General features: G+C 36.7%; 1 protein-coding gene across 4 annotated transcripts; it reads left to right on the top strand.

Annotated features, from left to right (window-relative positions):
* Positions 1-3,101: 3,101 nt before the first annotated feature.
* LOC122014972 (alpha-glucosidase 2-like) lies at positions 3,102-23,560 on the top strand. Of its 4 annotated transcripts, none has more exons than XM_042571547.1 (24): positions 3,102-3,244; positions 3,334-3,622; positions 4,040-4,108; positions 4,179-4,316; positions 4,416-4,533; positions 6,441-6,523; positions 6,742-6,837; positions 7,295-7,463; positions 7,540-7,682; positions 7,751-7,837; positions 7,967-8,152; positions 8,979-9,146; positions 10,439-10,559; positions 10,635-10,704; positions 12,630-12,668; positions 16,267-16,354; positions 16,443-16,563; positions 16,907-17,100; positions 17,186-17,294; positions 19,248-19,403; positions 21,924-22,026; positions 22,198-22,371; positions 22,910-23,055; positions 23,204-23,560. In XM_042571547.1, exons 1-24 carry the CDS (start codon positions 3,114-3,116, stop codon positions 23,395-23,397), a joined length of 3,192 nt encoding a protein of 1,063 aa, XP_042427481.1. In that variant the 5' UTR covers positions 3,102-3,113; the 3' UTR covers positions 23,398-23,560. The 4 variants fall into 4 exon arrangements, with proteins under 4 accessions (XP_042427481.1, XP_042427480.1, XP_042427483.1 ...); XM_042571546.1 differs by having other exon boundaries at positions 7,283-7,463; XM_042571549.1 differs by lacking the exon at positions 12,630-12,668.

Here is a 23,560-nt window from a genome sequence, read left to right as displayed (position 1 = left end):
ACGGAAGTTTCTCACTGGCTACCAGGGTAAATCAGGAAGCACTTATGACGGGCGGTCCAAAAGCCCAGCATCCCTTAGTGCAAGTCCCATTTGAAGGGAACTGAACGCCCTTATCGCTGCACCATAGCCCCGGGGCACATGTGAATTCATATGAGAATTAAAATGAGGTTATTTTAAAAATTAAGCTGATATTTTGGCTTACTATTTCGTTAATACCTATTTTTATGTTGCTTGACCTTTCTATGTTTGTTTGATGTTTCATATTGTTGATACTTGTAGCTTTTTATAAAAGCAAATGCGCAACGGAATTAAAAATAAAACAGAAAACAAAAAGCATGAATACAAGAGGTTACTTGGTTCGAAGTCTTCAGCGACTCCTACTCCAAGACCCATGATCCCTCGGACCGTATCGATGGGCAATCCACTAAAGCCTTTTCCGAAAATACCGAAAAAGATAATCAAGTACAAGAATAAAGGACAGTATAAGAACCTACACTGCCTTAGCAATCATGTAAATAATTTAGAACAACTTGTCACCAACATGGAATTATTGAATTTGCAAGTTCATGTGTCAGTCTATTGGCAAAGGTCGGATGTCACGGAGTAGTAGCACAGTAGCAACACAACAGATTGTATGTGGTCGGAGCAACAGAAAGGTCTTTGAAGCTTAAGGATGAGCTGTGCTTTTTCTGCTGATCGAACAGCTCTTTTAAGGAACATTGACGGCGTCTTCAACCCCATCCGAGGAGCCTTTAACCTTGAATTTGATCTCTGAAACTTCGGACTTGATAACCTTTGATACCTTCAGTTTCTATCCATGCAAGGGCACCTCCAAGTGCTCCGAGGTACCTCCGCGCCAAGCTTCAGGACGCCTCCGCCACACAGGAGGTGCCTTCAAGCCTTTCTGCTCAGAGTCTTTAGCCGAGGCAGCCAAGGCAATCGAGGCGTCTCCAAAGCATAGGAGGCGCGTCAGATCACTATTCACCTGAGGCTAGATTTTGCACATAGCTCCTGCAAGTTCATGTTAGTCTAATAATGAAAAGTAACTTGTAAGACCGGGTTAGAACAATAAAGAGTCTCTTACCAGGACCAGAATTTAGTCATGATCTTAGTTTAAGTTTTCAAAATGGCTCTAAGTTAGACCGTGCCTATAGTTCCACCGGGACTTATTCTCACTGGATTACTCTCTTTCAGTGACTTATCTTAGTTACTATTTGTAGTCAGTTGACTTGTCTTTTGATCCACCAGGTCTTCTCGCCAATTTTTAAGTTCGTAGACTCAACTGGACTTTAGCCAACTGTCAGGTCTCGCAGACTTTGCTGGACTTCCTGTCAGATATCAGGTCACACCTTGATCTATCTAGACTTTGTGCCAGTTATTAGGTCATCATACCTAATTGGGCTTTAGTCTGATGTCAGGTCTTTTAGATCAGTTAATTACTATACACTTGGTAAAGAGATTAGACAAATATAATACCTAATTTTAATCCATTTGTCATTCATCAAAATTCGAATTTGACCATTGATATTATAATAATTGCACCAATCGTTCGAACATATATAGTGACTTTTCTGCATAGTAGAATTCTTACCGAGTACATCTTTTTCAACCTTAATCTTCGATAACTCCTGATAGTTGTAGACGCCATACTCTGCTTCCTAGAACCATCCCGGGTGAGATTGTTGAAGTTGAGCGCAACACCTAGCTAATGGCCCGACCACACTAGATGTATCACACTGTCGTTGCCCCCTCTAACGCCCGACCTCGCTTAGCTCGGCCAGCCGACTCCTAACGCTTTGCGTGCATGGCAGATTAGGTGGCTTGTATGGTAGTTTGCGTTGCTTGTGTGCCAGTACCATGTGAATATTTTCTTTTGTTGACTATATAAGGTCCGGCGATGATAGATGAAGATATGTTTCTTCTTCTCATGTATAGAAGTCACTCTTGTCTCTTGACTTCTTCTTTTTCTTCGTTTTTGCACACCCACTAGCCTCACCTTCCAACCTAATTCTAACTTATCTGTCGGAGGCTTGGTTGGTGTCTACTGACACATTTTGACTTATTAGTGATCGAGGTTCAATTGACCAGGGGATAGAGCCCGCTATGAATCAAAAAGGAGAAAAGGGAAGAGCAGCCTAAGCGCAAAGGACTCCAACGTTAACCATAGCTATTAGTTCCCATCAGTAATATTTAGACATTTAGAATACATTCTTCTTAGTCATCTTATATAAACTATCTTTATAGCGTACCCACTTAAGTCTGTTTTCTGCTACTTCTCTGTATAGAGTATATATTTGCAAGCTCAAGACCATTTATGGCTTTAACAAGCACTTTGAGTATGCTTTTATCGTCCAATTAAGGTTCTTTAGATCCAAATATATTCTCTGTCATTAAGCACATTAACACTTGATTAATTAATACAAAAGTAAGTATTTCCCACTTATGATCTGCGTCAGTGAAATTAATTACTAAAAAAAAGTTAACTTTTAGTCTCCGCATGCATATAATAAGTTACCTGAGACTGCAATATAGCTATTAGACATTTAGACCTTTTAAATAATTAATCAGACCTCTACGATTTGAATTTCAATTGTGAAAGATTATAAATATTTTTTTTAAGTAGGAGGATAAATCTAAGAATTTAGTTAGTTTTTCAATTTACTTAAATAATTGACGAGAAATTTTCATAACACCGAATTAATTTTTTTAAAAAATTATTCAGCTTAAAAAGTTGAATGAATACCTGGATTAAAAATAAAAAGTCTAAGTTATCTCATTTTTCTTTTGATGATCAGTTTTATAAATTGATAAAAAAATTGATAATTCTGAAAAGGTGAAATTTGATAATGCTCATGCCAAATGCTCTTCATCGGTCATAATACTGAAATAAAGAAAGATAAATCATGAACGGCGAAGGATTATTTAATTGTTGCCCGAACCTTTATACAAATCTACCACTTTACCAACCTGGTGGTGGCCGTCAGGTTTCATAAAGCTCTGGCCGCGAGTGGACGGTGGAGAAGAGCTCTGGGTTACTTCCAGAAAAGACCAATAGCGAAATATAAATAAAACAGAAACTGATTAAAAATTAGCATCTCTGACATTCAAACATCATGGCAGTCTCCATTAACTCAAATATCTCATGCAGTACGATTCCCCCTCTGCGCTGCCATTTCCAGCTAATAAATATTCCCATCAAGGGAATCGATTCGCCTCGTTTCTCCCTTGGGCTCCCCATCTCGAGGTCCGATTTTCCCGACTTTAATATCTCTCTCACTCTCTCTGTTTCTCATCGATCTCCGGCGATTGATCGATTGCGCGATCTGGCTGCAGGTGGAACAGATCCATCGGCGTCGCTCGCAGTCGGATTGGTGGACGATCAGCTTCGTTGGACTTGGAAATGGAGGAACAGCGGATCGCCTCCGGGAAGATGGTCTTCCAGCCGATCCTCGAGGCCGGTGTCTTTCGGTTCGATTGCACGGCGAGCGATCGATCTGCGGTGCTCCCCAGCCTTTCGTTCGCTGATCCGAAAGCCAGGGAGAAATCCATTGAGGCTCAGATGCTTCCTGAGTTCGTTCCCACCTTCGAGCGCTGTGACGGCCAGCAGACCGTCACGATTCAGGTGCGTTGCGTGGATGGCTACGATCACAAGTATTGTAGGTTATAGCTAATGAGGGCGATGCAGTGTGCTCAAAGAATACTTACTACACTCAAGAGAGCTTAAAAAGTGCGAAACACTGCAATATTTTGCAACGTGGCTGTGCGAGAAAATCTCTTGCGATGCTATATCCTCTGAGTTCATTCAAAGACAAACTTTATATCTTTTTTTTTTTTTTTCTATTTTCTGTGTAGAGTATTATCTCCTATGATAGCTGCGAATCACTTAGCCTGGTATTTGGTAACGATGGGGGAATGTTTTCTTGTTACATTTAAGCATCCTTTTATACCAACTCTAAACCGCAAACTTTGTGGATGCTATGACACTGCATTATCTATTTTAGATACTACAATATAGCAGATTTCTCGTTTATTGTGGCAGTTTCCTTCTGGGACATCATTCTATGGAACTGGAGAAGTCAGTGGCCCGCTTGAACGAACTGGGAAACGGGTAATTTTCTTAATTAGTTGCCCATGGTATGCTTTGAATCATGGAGAGTAACCTCCACGCGGCATCCCAGATCTTTACATGGAACACTGATGCGTGGGGGTTTGGTCCTGGAACAACATCCTTGTATCAATCTCACCCTTGGGTTCTGGCTGTTCTGCCAGATGGAAAGGCATTTGGTATTCTTGCTGACACCACACGCCGTTGCGAGGTCATCAAATATTCCTGTGGTTGATCTTTAATTAAGTTTGGATATTTATGCTTATGATGACTAATTAATTAGATGTTTTTTAAATGCTTTATTTGACAGATTGACTTACGGATAGCCGCCATTGTGAAGTTTGTATCTGCTGCAGTGTATCCTATCATTACTTTTGGACCCTGCAATTCGCCAACTAAAGTTCTGATGTCACTTTCTCATGCAATTGGTGATTTTTTCATTCCATTTTTATTTTCTTCTTCCTAGTTTCTAGTAATTAGTTTTAAACTTTCATTCTCACGCGCTAAAGTTGACAAAAAACCCAACCATATCTTTGTTTGTCTGACTGAATTCCGAGACTGATTAATTCTTGATAAATTTAACATGCTTAATTCTAAATAGAAAAGTGTGATGCAAATTTATTCTTTTCTCAATACTTTTTATGATGATCATAAATGGAGTCTTGTCTTCGCCATATTCTAGTAATTGTACTTTAAGAAACATTTGTGAGCATCATGAGCACTTTAAATATGATTTTTTGATAGCCTCCGATAATTTAAGTGGGTAGAGAAAAAGATTCCAATGACATCATCCCATTTATTATTTTTCAATGACAAAAAGACATTTGAATTCTATACAACATTTAGGTTATAATTTTGTCTCAATTACTCAAACTCAGATACACCTCATACTTGTGTTGACCTGACACAACACGAGGGTCATCTGGAGCGAAACAGGAAGAAGAATGTGGCCAACGAGAAGCTTATCTGCCGCTTATTGGGCTTAGCAGGCTGCTTGCTGTGGGGAAGGAAAGAGAGTTTGATAGCTGTTTCGTAAATAGGGAGGGGAGTTTGATGACATTGTTTGTGGAGGCTTTGGCATCATTGGGAGAGGAAGAAGGGGGAGGGAGAAGGGAGTGTGGGTAGTGTCATGGGAATGTGGTGAGGAATTTGCCAATTAGTTTATCCATTAGGGAAAACTTTAAAATCCCTCCTAGAATTTTAGGCGTTTTTTAAAATTCTCCTCTAAGGTTTAGATTGCACTTAAGTCCCTTAAAATTTTTGGTTGATTGGGATCTCTTTCGGGCTTTAACATAGTATGCAAGCTAGTTCCTTATCGATAGCGATGTTGGGTCTAAGGGTACATGGTAATGAGAATAGGAAGTTAGGAGTGGGTAAAATTTCACCTCTTACTGCCACATCTTCAAATGCAAGGGTTTAAACATGGTAAATACCAAGATGTTCTCTACCTAAATGTCTTGGCATATTGGGTCAGATTAGGCTTCCTCTTGAGTTTGACATGTAATAAAAATTGTAAAACAAGTACTTTCTTATAGTACTAAGTTATTATTTTTATTTCTACTTTCTTCCATATTCTATTCCTTTGTTACTTCCTTTTTTTTGTAATGTTTCGTTGTTTATTTCTTGGCAATAGCATTGAGTAAACCAATGCCAAATGCAAGGCGAAGACTTTCCAATGACGGGATAGACAAATGAGATTTCTTTCTGTTCTTATTCCTCATTCGTCTTCAATTCTTCACGTTTCCTTAGTGAAAGCACGCTGCCTCCCACAGCTGCTACATTGTTATTTTTGTTCTCTTGCTTGCATAAGCATGTTATCAAAGGCTATAAATTGAATAAAGATTAGGGAAGGAAACACATGATAACTATTAAGATTGATTTGGTCTGAAAAATTGTCCTTATAAAGCCTTTCTCCAAATCAATTCACTAGAGAACAGCTTGAAAATCTTTCCTGCCTTTAATCTCATGTCCTCTTCAAGCAAAATCAGGTTATATAATTATCCGAGTTCACAATGTTTGGACAACCACTCAATGACCATTGATTCAATTTCATGTTAATTGAATATGATTTTTCAATTTACACTTGTTGAATATGATTTTTCAATTTCATCTTGGTTAAATATGGCTTTCCACTTCTTAGATACCTAGATGCTGTAGTTTAAAGTTTCCATTGCTAGATTTTCTGTGACGTGTGATATTGTTTGTACAAGCACAAATTAGAAAATGTGAGAGACTTGTTGACCCTGCTATAATTTTTTTCCTTACGAGGAAAAGGAATGCCAAAGGCCTAACTTAATTGTCAATCTTACTTCAACTGATTTATTTACAAATTTAGGAACCATTTTCATGCCACCAAAATGGTCACTTGGTTATCATCAATGTCGGTGGAGCTATGAATCAGCTGAGAAAGTTAAGGAGGTACAAGCCATTTACTAACCTTGTAAATTATTTCTTACAACTTCACGATATATATTTTGGTTGATTTCTTATGCCATTTAATTAAGAACAGGCCTTCAACTACTCCTTTACAAAATGGTATTAGGAGAAAGAATTTCTACCTCAGCATATTTGTATACCAGCAAAAGTATATTAGCTAATATGTACCAACATTTGCTTGTGGGTCTTGCATTTTACAGATTGCTAGAACATTTCGAGACAAAGGAATACCTTGTGATGTTATATGGATGGACATTGACTACATGGATGGTTTTCGGTGTTTCACATTTGACAAAGTAAGTGTCCTCCGGCTAGTCATTGGTTGGGTATGTGTTTTTTTCTTGCAAAGGCCACTCATCAATTCTTTAGATTATTTTCCCCCTTAAATAGATGTTTGCTTGAGTCACACCCAACTATTCAGAGTAGGTACAAAATCTGTTTTAACCACATCTCAATAACTAGTGATTCTTGTCTTCCAATACATCAAATGTGCCATGGCCCTTAACTTAATGGATCAACAAGATTAAAAAGTAAAAAGATGCACCAATTGGGCATTGAATTCTTAGTTATTGAAAGCAAATGGATGTATGAGCATTTATGGCCATCTAACTTGCTTGGCAATTTGTTGTCTGTACTTGTAATTCAATGGTAAATCTCAGTGTTACTGAAATTACTACATCATCACTTAATTTTTTTGGCTGGTGATCTTATTCTCCTCAGCACACATTATAACTTCTCTAGTCATATGACCAGGAACACTTTTCTGATCCAGAATCTATGGTAAATGATCTTCATGCAAGGGGCTTCAAGGCAATCTGGATGCTTGATCCTGGGATTAAAATGGAAGATGGTTATTTTGTCTATGAAAGTGGGTCTGAAAATAATGTGTGGATTAAAAAAGCAGATGGGGAGCCTTTTGTCGGTAAGGTTCTTAACTCATTTGATTTTTGATCAAGTTCTCTGAATGGTGGTCATTTTGATATCTATTGGCACCCAAGGGGAGGTGTGGCCTGGTCCTTGTGTGTTCCCCGATTTCACACAACAAAGCACGCGTTTGTGGTGGGCCAATTTAGTGAAGGACTTCATATCCAATGGAGTTGATGGTATTTGGAATGATATGAATGAGCCTGCTGTATTTAAAGTAAGTTTCTTGAAATAAAAGTTCAATCTTTCTGCCCCCTCACTCACTAAAGACGTGACCATATTCAGACTGTAACAAAAACAATGCCGGTGAGTAACATACACAGAGGAGATCCTGAGCTTGGTGGCTGTCAAAATCACTTTCACTATCACAATGTAATTTCAAGTATCCTCCTTTTTGTTTTTTTTTCCTATTTTAGTTTATAGGTACAAGGATCAATTTTGGTGATTATACACTTTATTGTCATTATTAGAGGCATGAAGTAAAATTTCAATTCCTTGCAGGTTTATGGCATGTTGATGGCAAGATCAACTCAAGAAGGAATGAAAATGGCGAATAGTAACAAAAGGCCATTTGTGCTCACCAGAGCTGGGTTTATAGGAAGCCAACGTTATGCTGCAACATGGACGGGTGATAACTTATCAAACTGGGAACACCTACATATGAGCCTTTCAATGGTTCTTCAATTGGTGAGTCATTTTTTTTATAATATTGTGGGATTAATGATAGTTGTTATTTCACTTCTTGATAAACACTCTACCTAACCAAATATTAGATGCTTAAATTTGTTAGATAAAATAAAAGAGATAGCTTGGTCTATTGCATAACTAATCTTATGCCTAAGTTAGAGATTTAATTATTCATTTAGGTAGAATTAATCATATTTAGAGATATATATTGAATCAATAAATGCAATATTTTATCTAACATAGTATCAGAGCAGTCTTTTTTGAATTAAGAATTTCTAAATGATGGATTCCCACATAGGGAAGGCCACTAGCCTTCCCCTATCACTTAGCTATTCACTTCAAACATCATGTGTCTTGTATGTTATTTGTGCCCATGATTTGCTAGTGAAGATGCTTTGGGTATGTTTAAATATTATGATCATTGAAACAAAGTGTTTCATTCATTGGCCAACTATATGTATAATGAGGTTCCTTAACATTTCGATTTCTGGTTATCTAAATGATTTGTGATATTAAATCGTATGTTAAGGTGTTGCACAAATTACAAATTTCAAAGTTTATGATCTCAAATAAATTCAGGTGCCAAAGTTACTTATGAATTTTCCATATCTGTCCATATTTAGATGGCTGAATGTGCAGAGATCATTGACAAATTTGCATCTACTTTACTAAACTTTGAACATTTGTTTTTTTTCCCAATGCTACTTCTGAGTTGTGGAGAGTATATCCTGAAGTTATGGCATTCAACCGTAGCTACGAAAATTAATAACATGGGAGTAGATTTCTGTTATATGTGCTTACCCCCTGCCTCAAATTTGTGCTTCAGGGGCTTAGTGGGCAGCCATATTCTGGACCAGATATAGGTGGATTTGCTGGTAATGCTACTCCAAAACTCTTTGGTAGGTGGATGGGACTTGCTTCATTTTTTCCATTTTGTCGTGGTCACTCTGAAAAGAGAACTGCAGACCATGAACCATGGTCTTTTGGAGTAGAGGTATGTTATATGTTTATCTTATTAAGCATGCAATATATTACATAGACTCAATGTGGTTTCTAGGTTTCCTTTTCAACTATAACCTAAACCTTGTGATGACATTCCATTTTTTTAGATTGCCATTTCAAATTTGTCTTTTTGGCCATTGTTTTCCTTGATGCAGAAGCATATTGGTTGGTACCTTGTCAATTTCATCTAGTTTGAATTACCATCTTAAATTTTCTCAGTGATTCTAATATCTTCAGCAAATATTTCATTACAAAATTGGAAGTAGATATGTCAAAAATGAAGGTTCATGAGGGATCTGTTAAAACTACAAATTCATGCTAGCTTTAGAAATTACGAATATATGAAAGAACATGCCCAGATTTCTGCACTATGTTATGCTTTAAAAAAAACTGTTTAATGAAGTTGATTGAGAAAACCATAATAGTCGTTACTTTGTTTTAAGACTGGTATAGTTCTGTTGAGAAGTCCTGTAGAGGAGCCAGATTAATATCTGTGAACCATGTCATAAATCTCATTGTAGGATTACCCAAAATAAAGTTCCTTTTTGAGTTTGACACAGTCCTGGCATGATCCAAAGTTCCTTTCCTTAAAGAGTCTCATTTTTGTTAGCATGGATATGTTGTGTGGTGATTATTGTTAATGTACTTAAAGCTAACCTGTGTTTATTTGAGGATGGATTGGATACACTACCCTATCATGCCAAAAAAACTGTTCAAGGCATTCTAACCCTTTTGTTAGCGAAACAACTATTAATAAAAACACTAAATGTCGTAAATTAACTTCATTAGATTTACTAAGTTACATCATAGTCAATTCTTCTTGCCTAGTAGCTTGGACCTGGATTTCACCATTGCAAGACTCTTTATCCTTTAAAACACCCAAGATTCTTGTTTAATGGAGAAGTTTATATGTTTTTGGATTGGAGGATAAGGTGATATCGTTCACCCCAAGCGACCTGTATTGTTAGCCCCATGATAAGATACATGCAGGTAAATCATGAGGGGCATTTTGCCCTAGTGCAACGACCCTTTGAACGGGGAGGTTACACGCCCAACAAGACATTTTGCACCCACTGGGATTTGACCCCAAGACATATTGGAGGTACTAACTGCGACAATCCGTGGGGGCATTCAATAGTGAAGATGCCACAACGTGTAATGGATATCAAAACTGAATATTTTGACTAATTCATCAAGAAACAAGGAATGTAAATTGAATTTTCCAACTTGTCTTTATTGCAATAAGATTAGTGGGAACATTTCTAACACTATGGTGTTGCCTAGTGTGAAGAAATATGCCGTCTTGCTTTGCTTAGGCGGTATCGGTTGTTACCTCATATATATACTCTTTTCTATCTGGCTCATACAAAAGGAACTCCAGTCACAAGTCCTGTCTTTTTTGCTGGTAAGAATCTCTGTCAAAACTTTGTAGATATGGAAATTGATGCATCAGAGTTTCATTGTTTGTTAGCACATGCAGATTCAACAGATGCAAAATTGAGGAATGTTGAAAATTCATTTTTGCTAGGGCCACTGTTGATTTGTGCAAGGTAAAGATAGCATTTCTTATCAAGTGAATTAAATTACATCTTCCCCACTACATAGTGCACTTAAAGTATTATTCTTTAAGATGGTAGAAAGATTTCCTTGCAGCATACTTATCATGGAGAACAAATCTCCATGATAAAAAACTAGGTTTGGCCCTAGTACCAATTGACATAGCATGGAGAACAAATTTCACATAGCAAATATTCACATAGAAGTGAAATTTCGGTCATTTGTTTTTATTTTATGTTATTTTGTGCTATACAATTCCTTTAGTTTGTGAGTTATTTTCCCCAAACCCTAAGGGTAATGAAAAGAACTATAGAATTGTAGTGTTAATTATGCTCAGACCTCTGATAAATGCAAATTTTATTGAGAAAATCTCTTCAATTGTAGCTAATATCTTCTTATGAATAATTCCAATTTCCAACAACTTATGGAGAAAAGACATTTATTGTACAATATCATATCTTATCTTACTATCTTATCATATCTTATCTTACCATATCTTATCTTATCATATCTTATGTTATGGTATATTTGATCTTTATCTCTTGTAAACATATAACTATAAATATATGAGCATGTATTAATTCATTGTATATACAAAAAAGAATTCACATTGCAGTGTTTTCTCTGAGTTTCTTTCTGTTTTAGTGCTTTTATGGTATCAGGGCGATAAAGACATTCTTTTGTTGAGGAAACTCGGTTTTTAGGAGTGACCGGGATGAATGATTCTGACATGTCTTCGGACATTGATCAATCAAACCTCATAAAACTTTAAGCTCTCTGGCTAGAATTACCTTCAATGGTCTAGATTCGTCCACCTTATCATTCGAGGGAAGGGTCGTTTTGGCTATTTCGATGGTTCTATTCCTAAGTCATCTTCAACCGACCCTTCCTTTGCTAATTGGGACATCCAGAACTCTATGGTAATGGCGTGGCTCCTACACTCGATGGACAACATCATCGCTAAGATTTCTCCTCTACTCGACGGCGAAAGCAATATGGGACGCAACCACCTTGGCCTATTTGGATTTGAAGGACTCTTCACAGATGTTTGATCTGTGACATTGTTCCAGAAATATGCGACAAGATGACGGTACAATCACTGAATATTTTTCAATTCTCTAACCAAACTCGGGTCGGAATTTGATCTCTTTACTCAGCCGGCCTAGACTGACAGGGTCTCGATGATGTTTGTGGTTGCATCCTAAACATTAAACCGCTCCTGAGTCTTGATGCTATTTTTTTTGAAGGTTCGTCGTGAAGAAGAACGCTGCCGCATTATGCTTGGTGGCTCCTCCATGGCCTCTGCTTCATCCATTAACTCCAAGTCTCCGACGCCTTTGCCATGGCTGCTTAATACCTTAACTCTCGCAGCACTCGCGAGTCGCTTTGGTCCCACCACACCAAAGAAACCTCTTGGAAGCTTCACAGCAAATCCGTAAATTGGGTCCCATGCAACTAACGCAAGAGCGACGGATCCATGCCTGCGGTTGCAGCCAAATCCAATGCAGCGTCCTTATCATCTTTGACCTTCACTCAACCCCAACTCGATCAGGTTGGTCAAATGTTCTCATCCTCTACATCCTTGATGACTCATGGTATTTCCTCCTCTACTATGAATCAGTCAGCCACATTGGGTAATTCTTGGATTATTGATTCTTGTGCTTCTGAGCATATGTCAGGTGCTCGTACTATTTTTCTTCATATAGTCAATATTCTGGTACTCTACTCATTCCGTTACTCTGGCAGATGAATCCGTTTCACCAGTAGTGGGAATTGAAAATGTGACTCTTAGTCCCAATCTTTTGCTGCATAAAGTTTTATTTGTTCCCAAGTTGTCGTATAACTTGCACTCAATTAGCAAACTACTCGTGATTTTGATTGTGTGGTTAATTTTTTCTAAAAGTCATATGTTTTTCAGGATCGGGATTCAGGGAGGACGATTGGGCGTGCTGATGAGGTGGCTGGATTGTACCACTTTCTATGTGCTAGCTCTTAGGCATGTTGTTGTCAAGTTGTTCATGGTTTAGTCTCTTCCCACCGCCACCACCAAATAAAGCTACTCCATCACTACCTTGGCCATCTTAGTTTCTCTTATATGTGTCACTTGTTTCCTATGTTGTTTCTTTCTTCATATCACTTTGTGTGTGAAATATGTCAATTAGCTAAACACACTAGGGTTTCTTTTTCCATATCATGCTTCGAAACCTTTTTCCCTTGTTCATAGTAACCTATGCAGTCCTTCACGATTTTCTTCAATTCAAATAAAAAGTGGTTTATTTCTTTTATTGATGACCATTCTCGTAGTTGTTGGATTTTTCTTTTAAGTGAAAAATTTGAAGTTGCGCATATATTTGAGCAATTTTATAACATGATTCTCACTCAATTTAACTCTCGTATCCAAATTCTTCGAACTAGAAATGAAACCGAATATTCTAATTCCTCACTAAATGATTTTTCTTCAAAAAGGGGGTATTATTCATCAAAGCTTTTGTGTCGATATATCACAACAAAATGGTGTATCCGAAAGAAAAAATCGTCATCTTCTAGAAGTTGTTCGCACACTACTTTTTACTAGCAATTTACATAAACACTTATGAGGGATGCTATTTTAACTCCTTGCTATTTGATAAATCGATTACCAACTCGGGTGTTAAAATTTATAACCCCGATTTCCACTCTTCAAAAATGTTTTTCAAAATCTCATATCTTTTCCAATCTTCCTTTACGCATATTTGGATGCTCGATTTTCGTTCATATTCATAATCCTCTTAGGTCTAAGTTAGATCATAGAAGTCACAATTGCGTTTTTGTTGGGTACTCTTTCACCGAGACAAGGTTATAGATATTATTCTCCTTCAAAAAGAAAATATTTCTCTCTAAAGATGTCACCTTTTTTGAACACCAATCTTTTTATTCGAAATCTTCTAGGGGGAGTCTCTGATTAAAAATTGGGTCCTATCTCATATTTCTCTAACTAATTGAGAATATTTTTGGAAAACAAATCCACCTCCTAATCGAGCTAGGGGGAGATCTTAACTCCACAAAATCAGGAATCTATCTTACTTCCAAAGACCTAGAAATTTAAAATTCCAAAATTCAAGATTACCCTTTTGCAGATCTAGAAATTCCAAATCAGGAAAATCCACAATCACCACAAAAAAAAGCCACAAATATCTCCTCGTATCATTTCAGTGCCTAGAATTTCCAGACCAGTTGAACCTTTTTCATTGACTTATAGTAGGATATCTCCAACACCTTACTTGTCTGGCTCAAGTTCTGGTCATGATGATACTAAGTTGCCACAATTGATATGCCAATTGCACTTCGCAAAGGTATTCGTTTGTGTACTCGACATCCTATCTCAGATTTTTTAAGTTACTTTCATCTATCTAGACATATGCATGCTTTGGTAACCAGTCTCTCAGAAACAATAGTACCAGCCAATATTGACGGGGCTCTTCAATACAAACATTGGCGTACAATGATCCATGAAGAGATCAAAGCCTTGGAAAAAAAACGGTACATGGGACATAGTCAATCGACCAGCATGAAAGGACCTAGTTGGCTGCAAATGGGTCTTCACGATTAAGTGCAAGAGTGATGGTTTGGTTGAAAGATACAAAGTTTGTCTCATGGTCAAGGGGTACACTCAAACTTACGGAATTGACTACCAAGAAGCTTTTGCTCCCGTGGCAAAGATCAACACTATTCGGGTATTGCTATCTCTTGCAGCAAACTTAGATTGGCCACTTCACCAACTGGACGTCAATAATCCTTTCTCAACGACGATCTAGCAGAAGAGGAGTACGTGGATCTGCCACTTAGGTTCAACAAGAATAAAGAAGTCTCAACTTGTCATCTAAAGAAGGCTCTCTACGGTCTAAAGCAATCTCCTAAGGCTTGGTTTGATAGGTTTGCCAAGATGGTTCAGCAACTCGGTTACAAGCAAGCTCACACCGACCATACTCTATTTCACCATGGAGTAAAGGATAAGATTGCCATATTGATTGTTTATGTAGACGACATTATAATCATCGGTAATAATCATGAAGAGATAGAAAGGATCAAAAACATCTTACAGCAACATTTGAAATGGAGGATCTTGGAGAACTATGATTTTTCCTTGGAATGGAAGTTGCTCGAAGCAAGGAATATTCGTCTCACAACGAAAATATATTCTGAACTTGCTAAGAGACACCGGGTTAATGGGATGTAAACCAGTTGATACTTCCATGGATCCAAATGTAAAACTTGAGACTCATCCAGAAGATTCACTAGTAGATCGAGGCATGTTTCTGCGACTTATTGGCAGATTGATTTATTTTGCGCACACCAGACCTGACATTGCGTTTCCGGTGAGTTGTATTAGCCAATTTATGCACTCACCATATCAATGTCACTTGAATGATGCAAACAGTATTTTGAAGTATCTAAAGGGAACTCCTAGCAGAGAGTTAATGTTTAGGGAAAACGCCACAAGAAATATTGAAGTATTCGTTGATTCTGGTTGGGCAGGGTGTCCAAATAATCAGAGATCCACTTCGGGTTATTGTTCTTTTGTGTTCGGAAATCTGGTCACTTGGTGAAATAAGTAGTCTGTTGTAGCAAGAAGTAGTGCCGAGGCCGAGCGTTCCAGTGCCCTTGGTATATGTGAAGCTTTTTGGCTGAAACAACTCCTTGAAGAATTACATATATCAAAGCAAAGTTCCATAATTATTTGGTGTGATAACAAAGTTGCGATCTCAATTTCACACAACACCGTCCATCATGATAGAACGAAGCATGTTGAGATTGATTGACATTTCATTAAGGAGAAGATTGATGACGAAGTCTCCTACATACTTACCACACAGTAGGCTGCATACATTCTTACAAAAGCTCTCTTTAAGCCTATGTTTGACTGGTTAATAGACAAGCTTGGGATGTATAACATATACCATCCAGCTTGAGGGGAAGTGTAGAATATCATATCTTATCTTACTATCTTATTATATCTTATCTTACCATATCTTATCATATCTTATCTTATTGTCTATTTCATCTTTATCTTTTGTAAACGTATAACTATAAATATATGAGCCTGTATTAATTCGTTGTATATACGAAAAGGACTATACATTGCAGTGTTTTCTGAAAGTTTCTTTCTGTTTTAGTGCTTTTATTTATCTATTACAGAAATGGTGCAATTTTTTTTTTATAATCTCCAGTATTATGTGAAAGCAAAGAGACATGTCCGAGATAGAAAAAAAAACTCAAATTATTCAAATAAACCCACGCTTGGCGAAGATAAAGTTTGTACATAGAACAATTCCTGTTGTCATTTGCTGATTTTAGTATTTAGCAAAAAGTTACTTTAATGGGTTCAATATTGCGAGTCAATCCTACACTAGTACTAAAATTTGACAAACATATAATGAATAATTTAGCAAAACTGCACTACTAGTTTTCTTGTATTAGATTGTCTATGTTTTTGACTATATATTTTTTTTTAAAGAAATGGAAGCTTTGAGTCACTATCTTGTTTGCTTATGATTTGTTCTTCTCCTTTGAATCAGCACTATGCCAGATCAAGGGTCACATGAATGTGCATGTATCATGCCAAAAGGAATTTGGCAACGTTTTGATTTCAATGATTCACACCCAGTATGTTTATTAAAAACTTAATGATCTGGTTCATACTAATAGCTCATTCATTCTTATGCTAATGCTACTTTCTGCTTTCTAATGTCAGGATCTTCCATCTTTGTACTTGCGAGGTGGATCAATACTTCCTGTGGGTCAACCTGTACAATATGTTGGTGAAACAAACCCAACAGATGAACTTTCACTTCTTATTTCTTTAGATGAAAATGGTACCCTTCCAACTCAAATATTTTTCTCTTTTAATCAAGGCAATAATTACTCTAATATTGAAGAAAATATTGATCTGGCTGGCTCCATTTTTTATTTTTTTGGTACATTTGTCAAAAATCAACTGGGCATCACCGAAGATACAAGATAGTTTTGCACTACAAATACAACTTTACAAAAACTTTCTTCAGTATTTTGATCAAAATTCTCAAACAAGAATAAAATGACCAATCATATGGGTCTTTTGGCTAAACCACGGCATCTTCTTAGACATCTAATTCTGTGTACTAGGATGCTATTAAATACAGTTATACATAGTCATCACCCTTGACTATATGTCTTCAGGTAAAGCCGAAGGTGTTCTATATGAAGATGATGGTGATGGGTATGGATACACCCAAGGCAATTATCTCTTGACATATTATTCTGCAGAAATCGATTCTTCAAACTTAACAGTTAAAGTTTCAAAATCGGAAGGGTCATACAGGAGGCCAAAACGGCCTCTGCTTGTAAAATTATTGCTTGGAGGAGGTGCTATGGTAAATTATTCCTTGCAACAATATGATTGAACCACTTGATTTTAAAGTTATGCGACAAGCTTATTTCCTTTGACGTTGTTTTCAGATTGATGCACAAGGCATTGATGGAGAGGAACTGCACTTGGAAATTCCTTCAGAATCTCAAGTGGTTAAATTGGTATTAGCTAGTGAAGATTGGTACAGAAAACAAATGAGTAATTATCTCACCATCTATGAGAACGTCACTAAATCATTGTACAAGTTTTACTCAGTTATCTGATAGTTAATGGGAACTTTTATTAGAAATAAAGCATAATGGTTAATGAACTTAATGTAGATTGACTCTACCGGAACATGTATTAGCAGTTGCATTTTAGTCATCTAATGTCCAAAATTGTTTCTTGGTATGGCTGCAAATGTCGATTAGTAGTAGTCTTTGCAACTAAAATATGTCATTTCAGTTGCCACTCGATATTGATACTAGGACTGCATGGGTAAATGTTGCTTTGTCGCTCATGCCGATACAATTTTGATAGTACCGATAGAGACATGATTTATCTTGGTCAGTTCCGTCTATAGTCTACTGGGATAGGAAAATTGTCTGTTTTATGACTTCCTTTGATAACATCTGTCAACCACGTGGAGTAGAAAGGCAGAATGGGGAAAAGGAGAAGTACCCATTTTTGTTTTATGCTAACTTAGCAGGAAGATTCTTTTTTCATGACTGTTTTTTTTGTTATGGAGAGGAGATGAAACACTAAAATAAGAGGGGAAGGAAAGAGGAGATATTAGAAGCACAGCACACAGCCGGAGCGACAGTAGCAAGAGGAGCAATGCAAGAGTCCAAGAAAGCGAAATAAATTCATATCTTGTACTTGCGCCTATAGGTGTTCACATTTCGACTGTATTAGTCCAACTCCTACTTGAAGTGGGTTAATTAAGATATATCTAAGGATATGTGGAGGAATCAATTCCATTATTGGATGTCCTAAGAGTATTATTTAATTTGGTCTTAGAAAAAAAAAATTAGAAGATTAATCTCAATAGGGTGCTTACCAGAACTAATACTCTGATGCAAGCATTTTGGTATTTGGAAGATATAATCATTAATTACGATGGTTATTATAATTTTATAATTTCTTATTCTAAAATTTTAATTTCAATTAGCTTTGTAGTTGTTGTAGGTTTATATTTGTAAGAAAATAAGCTCTGTAAAGATCATAGGATTAAAATTCATTGAGTTCTTGAAACAATTTGAAGTGTGCTAACTGTTAGCATTGATATGGTATCAAAGTTATACTATTCTATCAAGAAACTTACATCACAACACAGAATGACCTTTTAAATCTTGGTTAAAAGTTGATTGATAGTCATAGGCATCTACTATGTCACTGTCCTTTTCTTTTCAATCATACAATATGGTACCAAAATCATACTATTCTGGCTAACCTGACTGCAGCACAGAATGACCTTTTAAATCTTGGTTAAAAGTTGATTGATAGTCATGGACATCTACTATGCCACTGCCCTTTTCTTTTCAATCTTATAATATGGTACCAAAATCATACTATTCATGGCTAACCTGACTACAACATAGAATGACCTTTTAAATCTTGGTTAAAATTTGTTTGATAGTCATTGGCATCAGCTATGATGCTGTCCTTTTCTTTTCAACCAAGCGTGTTATTCTACTGAAGAAAATGTCTAATTCTTTATTTATAATGTGGATTAGTTTAGTCAAATTAGCCTAATTGATATTTAAGAAATGTGAAATGAGGTTTGCATTTGTGGGATTTAATTCTTTTGAATGTGATAATTACAGTATAATTGCTCATAACTCTTTCCATTCAGTTCCTCGAAGCCTAGACTGTTGAAAATTGCTAGTGGTCATGAATCTGAATTATAACCAATACATAGATTTAAGAGTAGTCAGACTTGCTTAAATAAGCACCCTAAAACAATTTTCTATTTAAACATAAAATGCCAAGGGCCTAAACTATAGATACAATAATGATGAGATGTTGCCTAAAACACTGTTATTATTATTTTTTTGTTAAAGCATTCATATTCTAATTGGTGCCCAAAGTGTTTCGGGGCGAATTGCAACAATTTTATGCCATTCAAATGTGATTGAGATGTACCCATTTATTGAGCATTGATCTATGCAGAAAACGCCAAGAATATCCCAAGTGAAGATGGACTTACTGGTCAGAAGGGATTTGAGCTCTCAAAGACTCCTGTGGAGCTGAAAAGTGGTGACTGGGCCTTGAAGGTGGTGCCCTGGATTGGTGGACGAATTGTATCTATGAATCATCTTCCTTCAGGTAAACAATTACATTTATGCCTCAAAATAACCAATAGCACTCTTTGTTTTATTGATATTGCATTTTAAAACTACCATCTGTTTACCGCTAATGTTCTGAAAATCGGACTTGAGATTGAATCAGCAAGGCTAATTGGTCGACTGTTCAACTCTTCAAACTATTGAACCATCAAACCAGTTGACTTGGAAATGTTGTCATAAATATCCTTAGATATTTCAAATACATAATCCTTAACATATTGCCAACAAATATATTAAAGTCATCATCTCCACAATATATACATTTGCGACGTGTGATGTGTTAGATGCAACTTGCTTGGGAAGTGGCCGTGGAAGACAACTTTGTGTCGGAAAATTGGTCTCCCAGCAGACGCCTGATGAAGCAGTCCACAGTTGGAGGGAATGAAACAAACTGAGCAAAACAGAGATTTGACTGTGATATTACGATATAATATCAAAATACACAGTCTTTGATATTGGAATTGACACACATGGAGGGATAAATAGACAAATTATTGATTTGAAAAGCAAGATTGGAAATTTTTATTAAACTTAAAAAGTTTAATTTTTTTTTGGATAAGTAAAATTTTATATATAGCATTGACAAAGTGTACAATAAGCAGACTTTAGTAGCGGCTCATGATTGACAAAGTGTTAGATTAGAGTACACTCTTAAGGATTGAAGTACATTTGTACACTTCTAAAAATTTTCTCACAGTCTAACTACACCTCATTAAAGAAACTACTATTTCTTGCACATAGTGGACCAAAGAGGACAAGGCAAGATGCCGGGCCTTTGTCAACATTTGACTCGCACAATAGTATCTTCCGAAGACTCTCAATGTCTTTCGGTAGGTGCACATCTTCTATTGCATGTGTAGCCAATTCCAAATCCTCTTCTATAATTCTGTAATAGGGGGTACCCGAAGAGTAGGTGTTCTTGCGATTCTCGTACCACTGTTGATCTTCCATGTAATCTTGTCTATCTCTTGTGGAAAGACGCCTCTTTGCCAACATCCAAAGTGTGACTGCATGACTCGACGGTAAGTAGGCCTTTCACACTGTTCGGGATCATATCTTCTTAGGATTAGGATGTCTAAAGAAGTCATGGCCGAGCCACCCCGCCATCTTGAGCAACCCACTTTGCTAGTTTTTGTCCAGCACCCTCCGAGGAGCCGACAACCAATAATAGAAGACTACTGTGATCTGCAGTAGGTGCTTGAGCAGAGGGGAATCCGAATGGGCTACCTCCCATGTCCATAAGAGGTGAGGATTCCCTTGCGTAAAATGAAAGAAGACTGCTCCTAAAAACAAGGTCTAGGTGGCCTGGTTCTTGATAATGAATGAAATTTAACAATCTCAATTGAATTTAAATATAAAAATTTTCAAATAAAAGCTTTAGGTTATGCTTTATATTTTAAACTGCTTAATCCAGTTTAATACTGTGATTATTAATAACTTTGAATATTTGATTGGAGGATGACAATGATTAAATAGCGGATTCAATCTTTGATTGAAATGGTCCTGGTTTTCCTGGTTTGATCAGGTTTTTAATGAAACCAGTTTTGAGACAAGATCAGATTGTTGAACTGGCTGGTTCCCTGTTGAACTGGGCAATTTAGTCTGGTTTTCAAAATCATGTTTACCTCTTGGGCATAGCAATATAGACATTATAAAAAAATTTGCCATTCGCTCAGAAAATTATTTGTCTGAATTTAATTACATTCACATCTGCTCCTATTTGAATTTTTATTCTTTTGGTCCGTAATTTGCATATTTTTGGGGGAAATTTAATTGCCACCCAATAATATATTTAGGAGAGATTAATGGATTAATCCTTTACATTTCATGGTTGCACTCATCCTCTTGGTTTCTTAGTTAGCAATTTAAACAAAATTTTATACAAATTGGCTTGATGAACTTGGGCATTAGAGATTAAATGATGAACATGTTGGTGTATCATTGGGATGCTAAGGGCAAGATGTTCTTATTTAAGTGCAACGTAATTTAGATCTATTGCTGAAAATTGACTAGAATAACAAAGAGTATTAGTACAATCTGGAAACCTAATGGGGATAATCTGCAGTGTTCTCTAAACAGAAAGGTTTTTGTGATTTCCCTTTACTTTTTCTTTTCCTTTTAGAGCAGAAGATGAGCTCCTTAGACTACACCAAAGCACTTTTCTCCTCCAAACAATATATTTATATTTTTTGTAAGATCATGTATGGCGCCAAATAGTCTGGCCATGGCTGTTGTTATCATTGAGGATGGTCTACCCTGTGTTTTAGGGTAAGAATTTTATTATCTAAGATTTGAAGGGGATATTTTACCCTTTCAGTTTAAGATTCAATTTGGAAACCTGGAAAATAATAATAGTAAGTAAATGATGAAATTTCAAAATGTCAAGCTGATCTCACATGCAGCGTAAATCTTTGCGCTTACATGTTAGAATCTTGAATACGAACTGTCTATTTATAGATAATTTTGAGGGTAAGCAATTATATTTTTATGGTTATTTTAGGTACACAGTGGCTGCACAGCCGAGTTGAAATTGACGGATATGAAGAATATAGCGGTATTGAATACCGGTCTGCTGGCTGCTCAGAGGAATATAAAATTATTGGGTAGGATTATCTTACAATTTTCTGTAAAAGATAGCTTCTCAAATTTGCTATTCAGGAAATCTTTAGTAACTGCTATGATTTTTTCTCCGAAAAAAACAGTTAATTATATGTTTCTTTCAACACGAATCCAATTTCAATGATCACATTGACAGAATTGGTATATTTCTTTAGGAGGGATCTTGAGCAGTCTGGAGAGGAAGAATCACTTGGCATGGAAGGGGATATCGGTGGAGGATTGATTATCCAACGGATAATATCTATTGTTAAAAGAAATCCTAAAATTCTACGTGTTGATTCAAGCATCATTGCACGCAATGTTGGAGCCGGTTCTGGTGGATTCTCACGGTAATTTTTCTCCAACCTTTCAGTCATGAGTATCAACAACAAATAAAATATTATTATTCATGTCTTATGTTGACCTACCAAATTTTGAGGTGGGATCAGCAATACACAAGTGATTGGTTCTTCATCCACTTTGTATACTTATTCTTTCTGAAAACTAGATCTACTAAGTGCTTAGCTCCAAAATGCCAAATGTAAGCTTCAGAGCTTCAACTTTGGCTGCAAGTCATCATCATCTAGCTACACTTGTCCTTCCTTTTTTGGGTTTGCTATTATGAAAACTGAAAACATTCCAAAAGTAATGTAACTTAAATAGGTTGTGTTATTTTAGGGATACTGAAACTGATTGACATAGTATGCTAGATATTTGACCTTCAATTCTGGTTCGTTACTCAGTGATATTGTGTGTACTTATTCTGGATAAACATTGTATATAACCAAGTGTTCCTCTTGTAACCGGAATCTAATCCTTTTATTTATTATTAGTAATTTATGTTTTTAATTTGGTCAAATGCCTCAATTTTTTCTTATGTTTTTGAAGGTTGGTTTGCCTTAGGATTCATCCGACATTCACGCTTTTGCATCCCACTGAAGTTCACATTGCATTCACTTCCATCGATGGTTCAAAGCATGAAATCTTTGACGGATCTCAAGAACTGTCATTTGAAGGGAACAATCGCCCCGATGGTATCTAATTTCTCACTTCTCAGATACTACATATTCCTATCCTTTTCCTCAACTGTGATACATTTACAAATATTGCTTTTTTTCTGAGACAATTGCTACTCTTTGTAACATTGATAAATTCCCATATTGACTCTATTAGTTTTACCAGGTGAATGGATGCTGGTGGACAGGTGTGCAGGACTAGCTTTAGTCAACCGTTTTGATCTCCATCAGGTGAACACATGTATGGTGGAATGGGGAGCTGGAACAGTCAACTTGGAGTTGTGGTCTGAGGAGAGGCCTGTTTCTATAGACACTCCTTTGGAAATTTGCCATGAATATGAGGTCAGGCAACTCTCATGACTTTGAGACTACCATTTTAGTCACAAAATTTAAGCCCGTTGACAAAGGGCAAGGCCCATCTTTGTAGAGGACGGTTTAAACCCCTACTGGACATATTTTTCCTTAAATTTCTATGCCACGCTGTAATTTCATTATGCACCATTATTAATCACTCTTTAATGCC

This window comes from Zingiber officinale, chromosome 8B (genome assembly GCF_018446385.1).
Source record: "Zingiber officinale cultivar Zhangliang chromosome 8B, Zo_v1.1, whole genome shotgun sequence".
NCBI lineage: Eukaryota > Viridiplantae > Streptophyta > Magnoliopsida > Zingiberales > Zingiberaceae > Zingiber > Zingiber officinale.
This window is presented reverse-complemented; position numbering and strand designations above follow the sequence as displayed.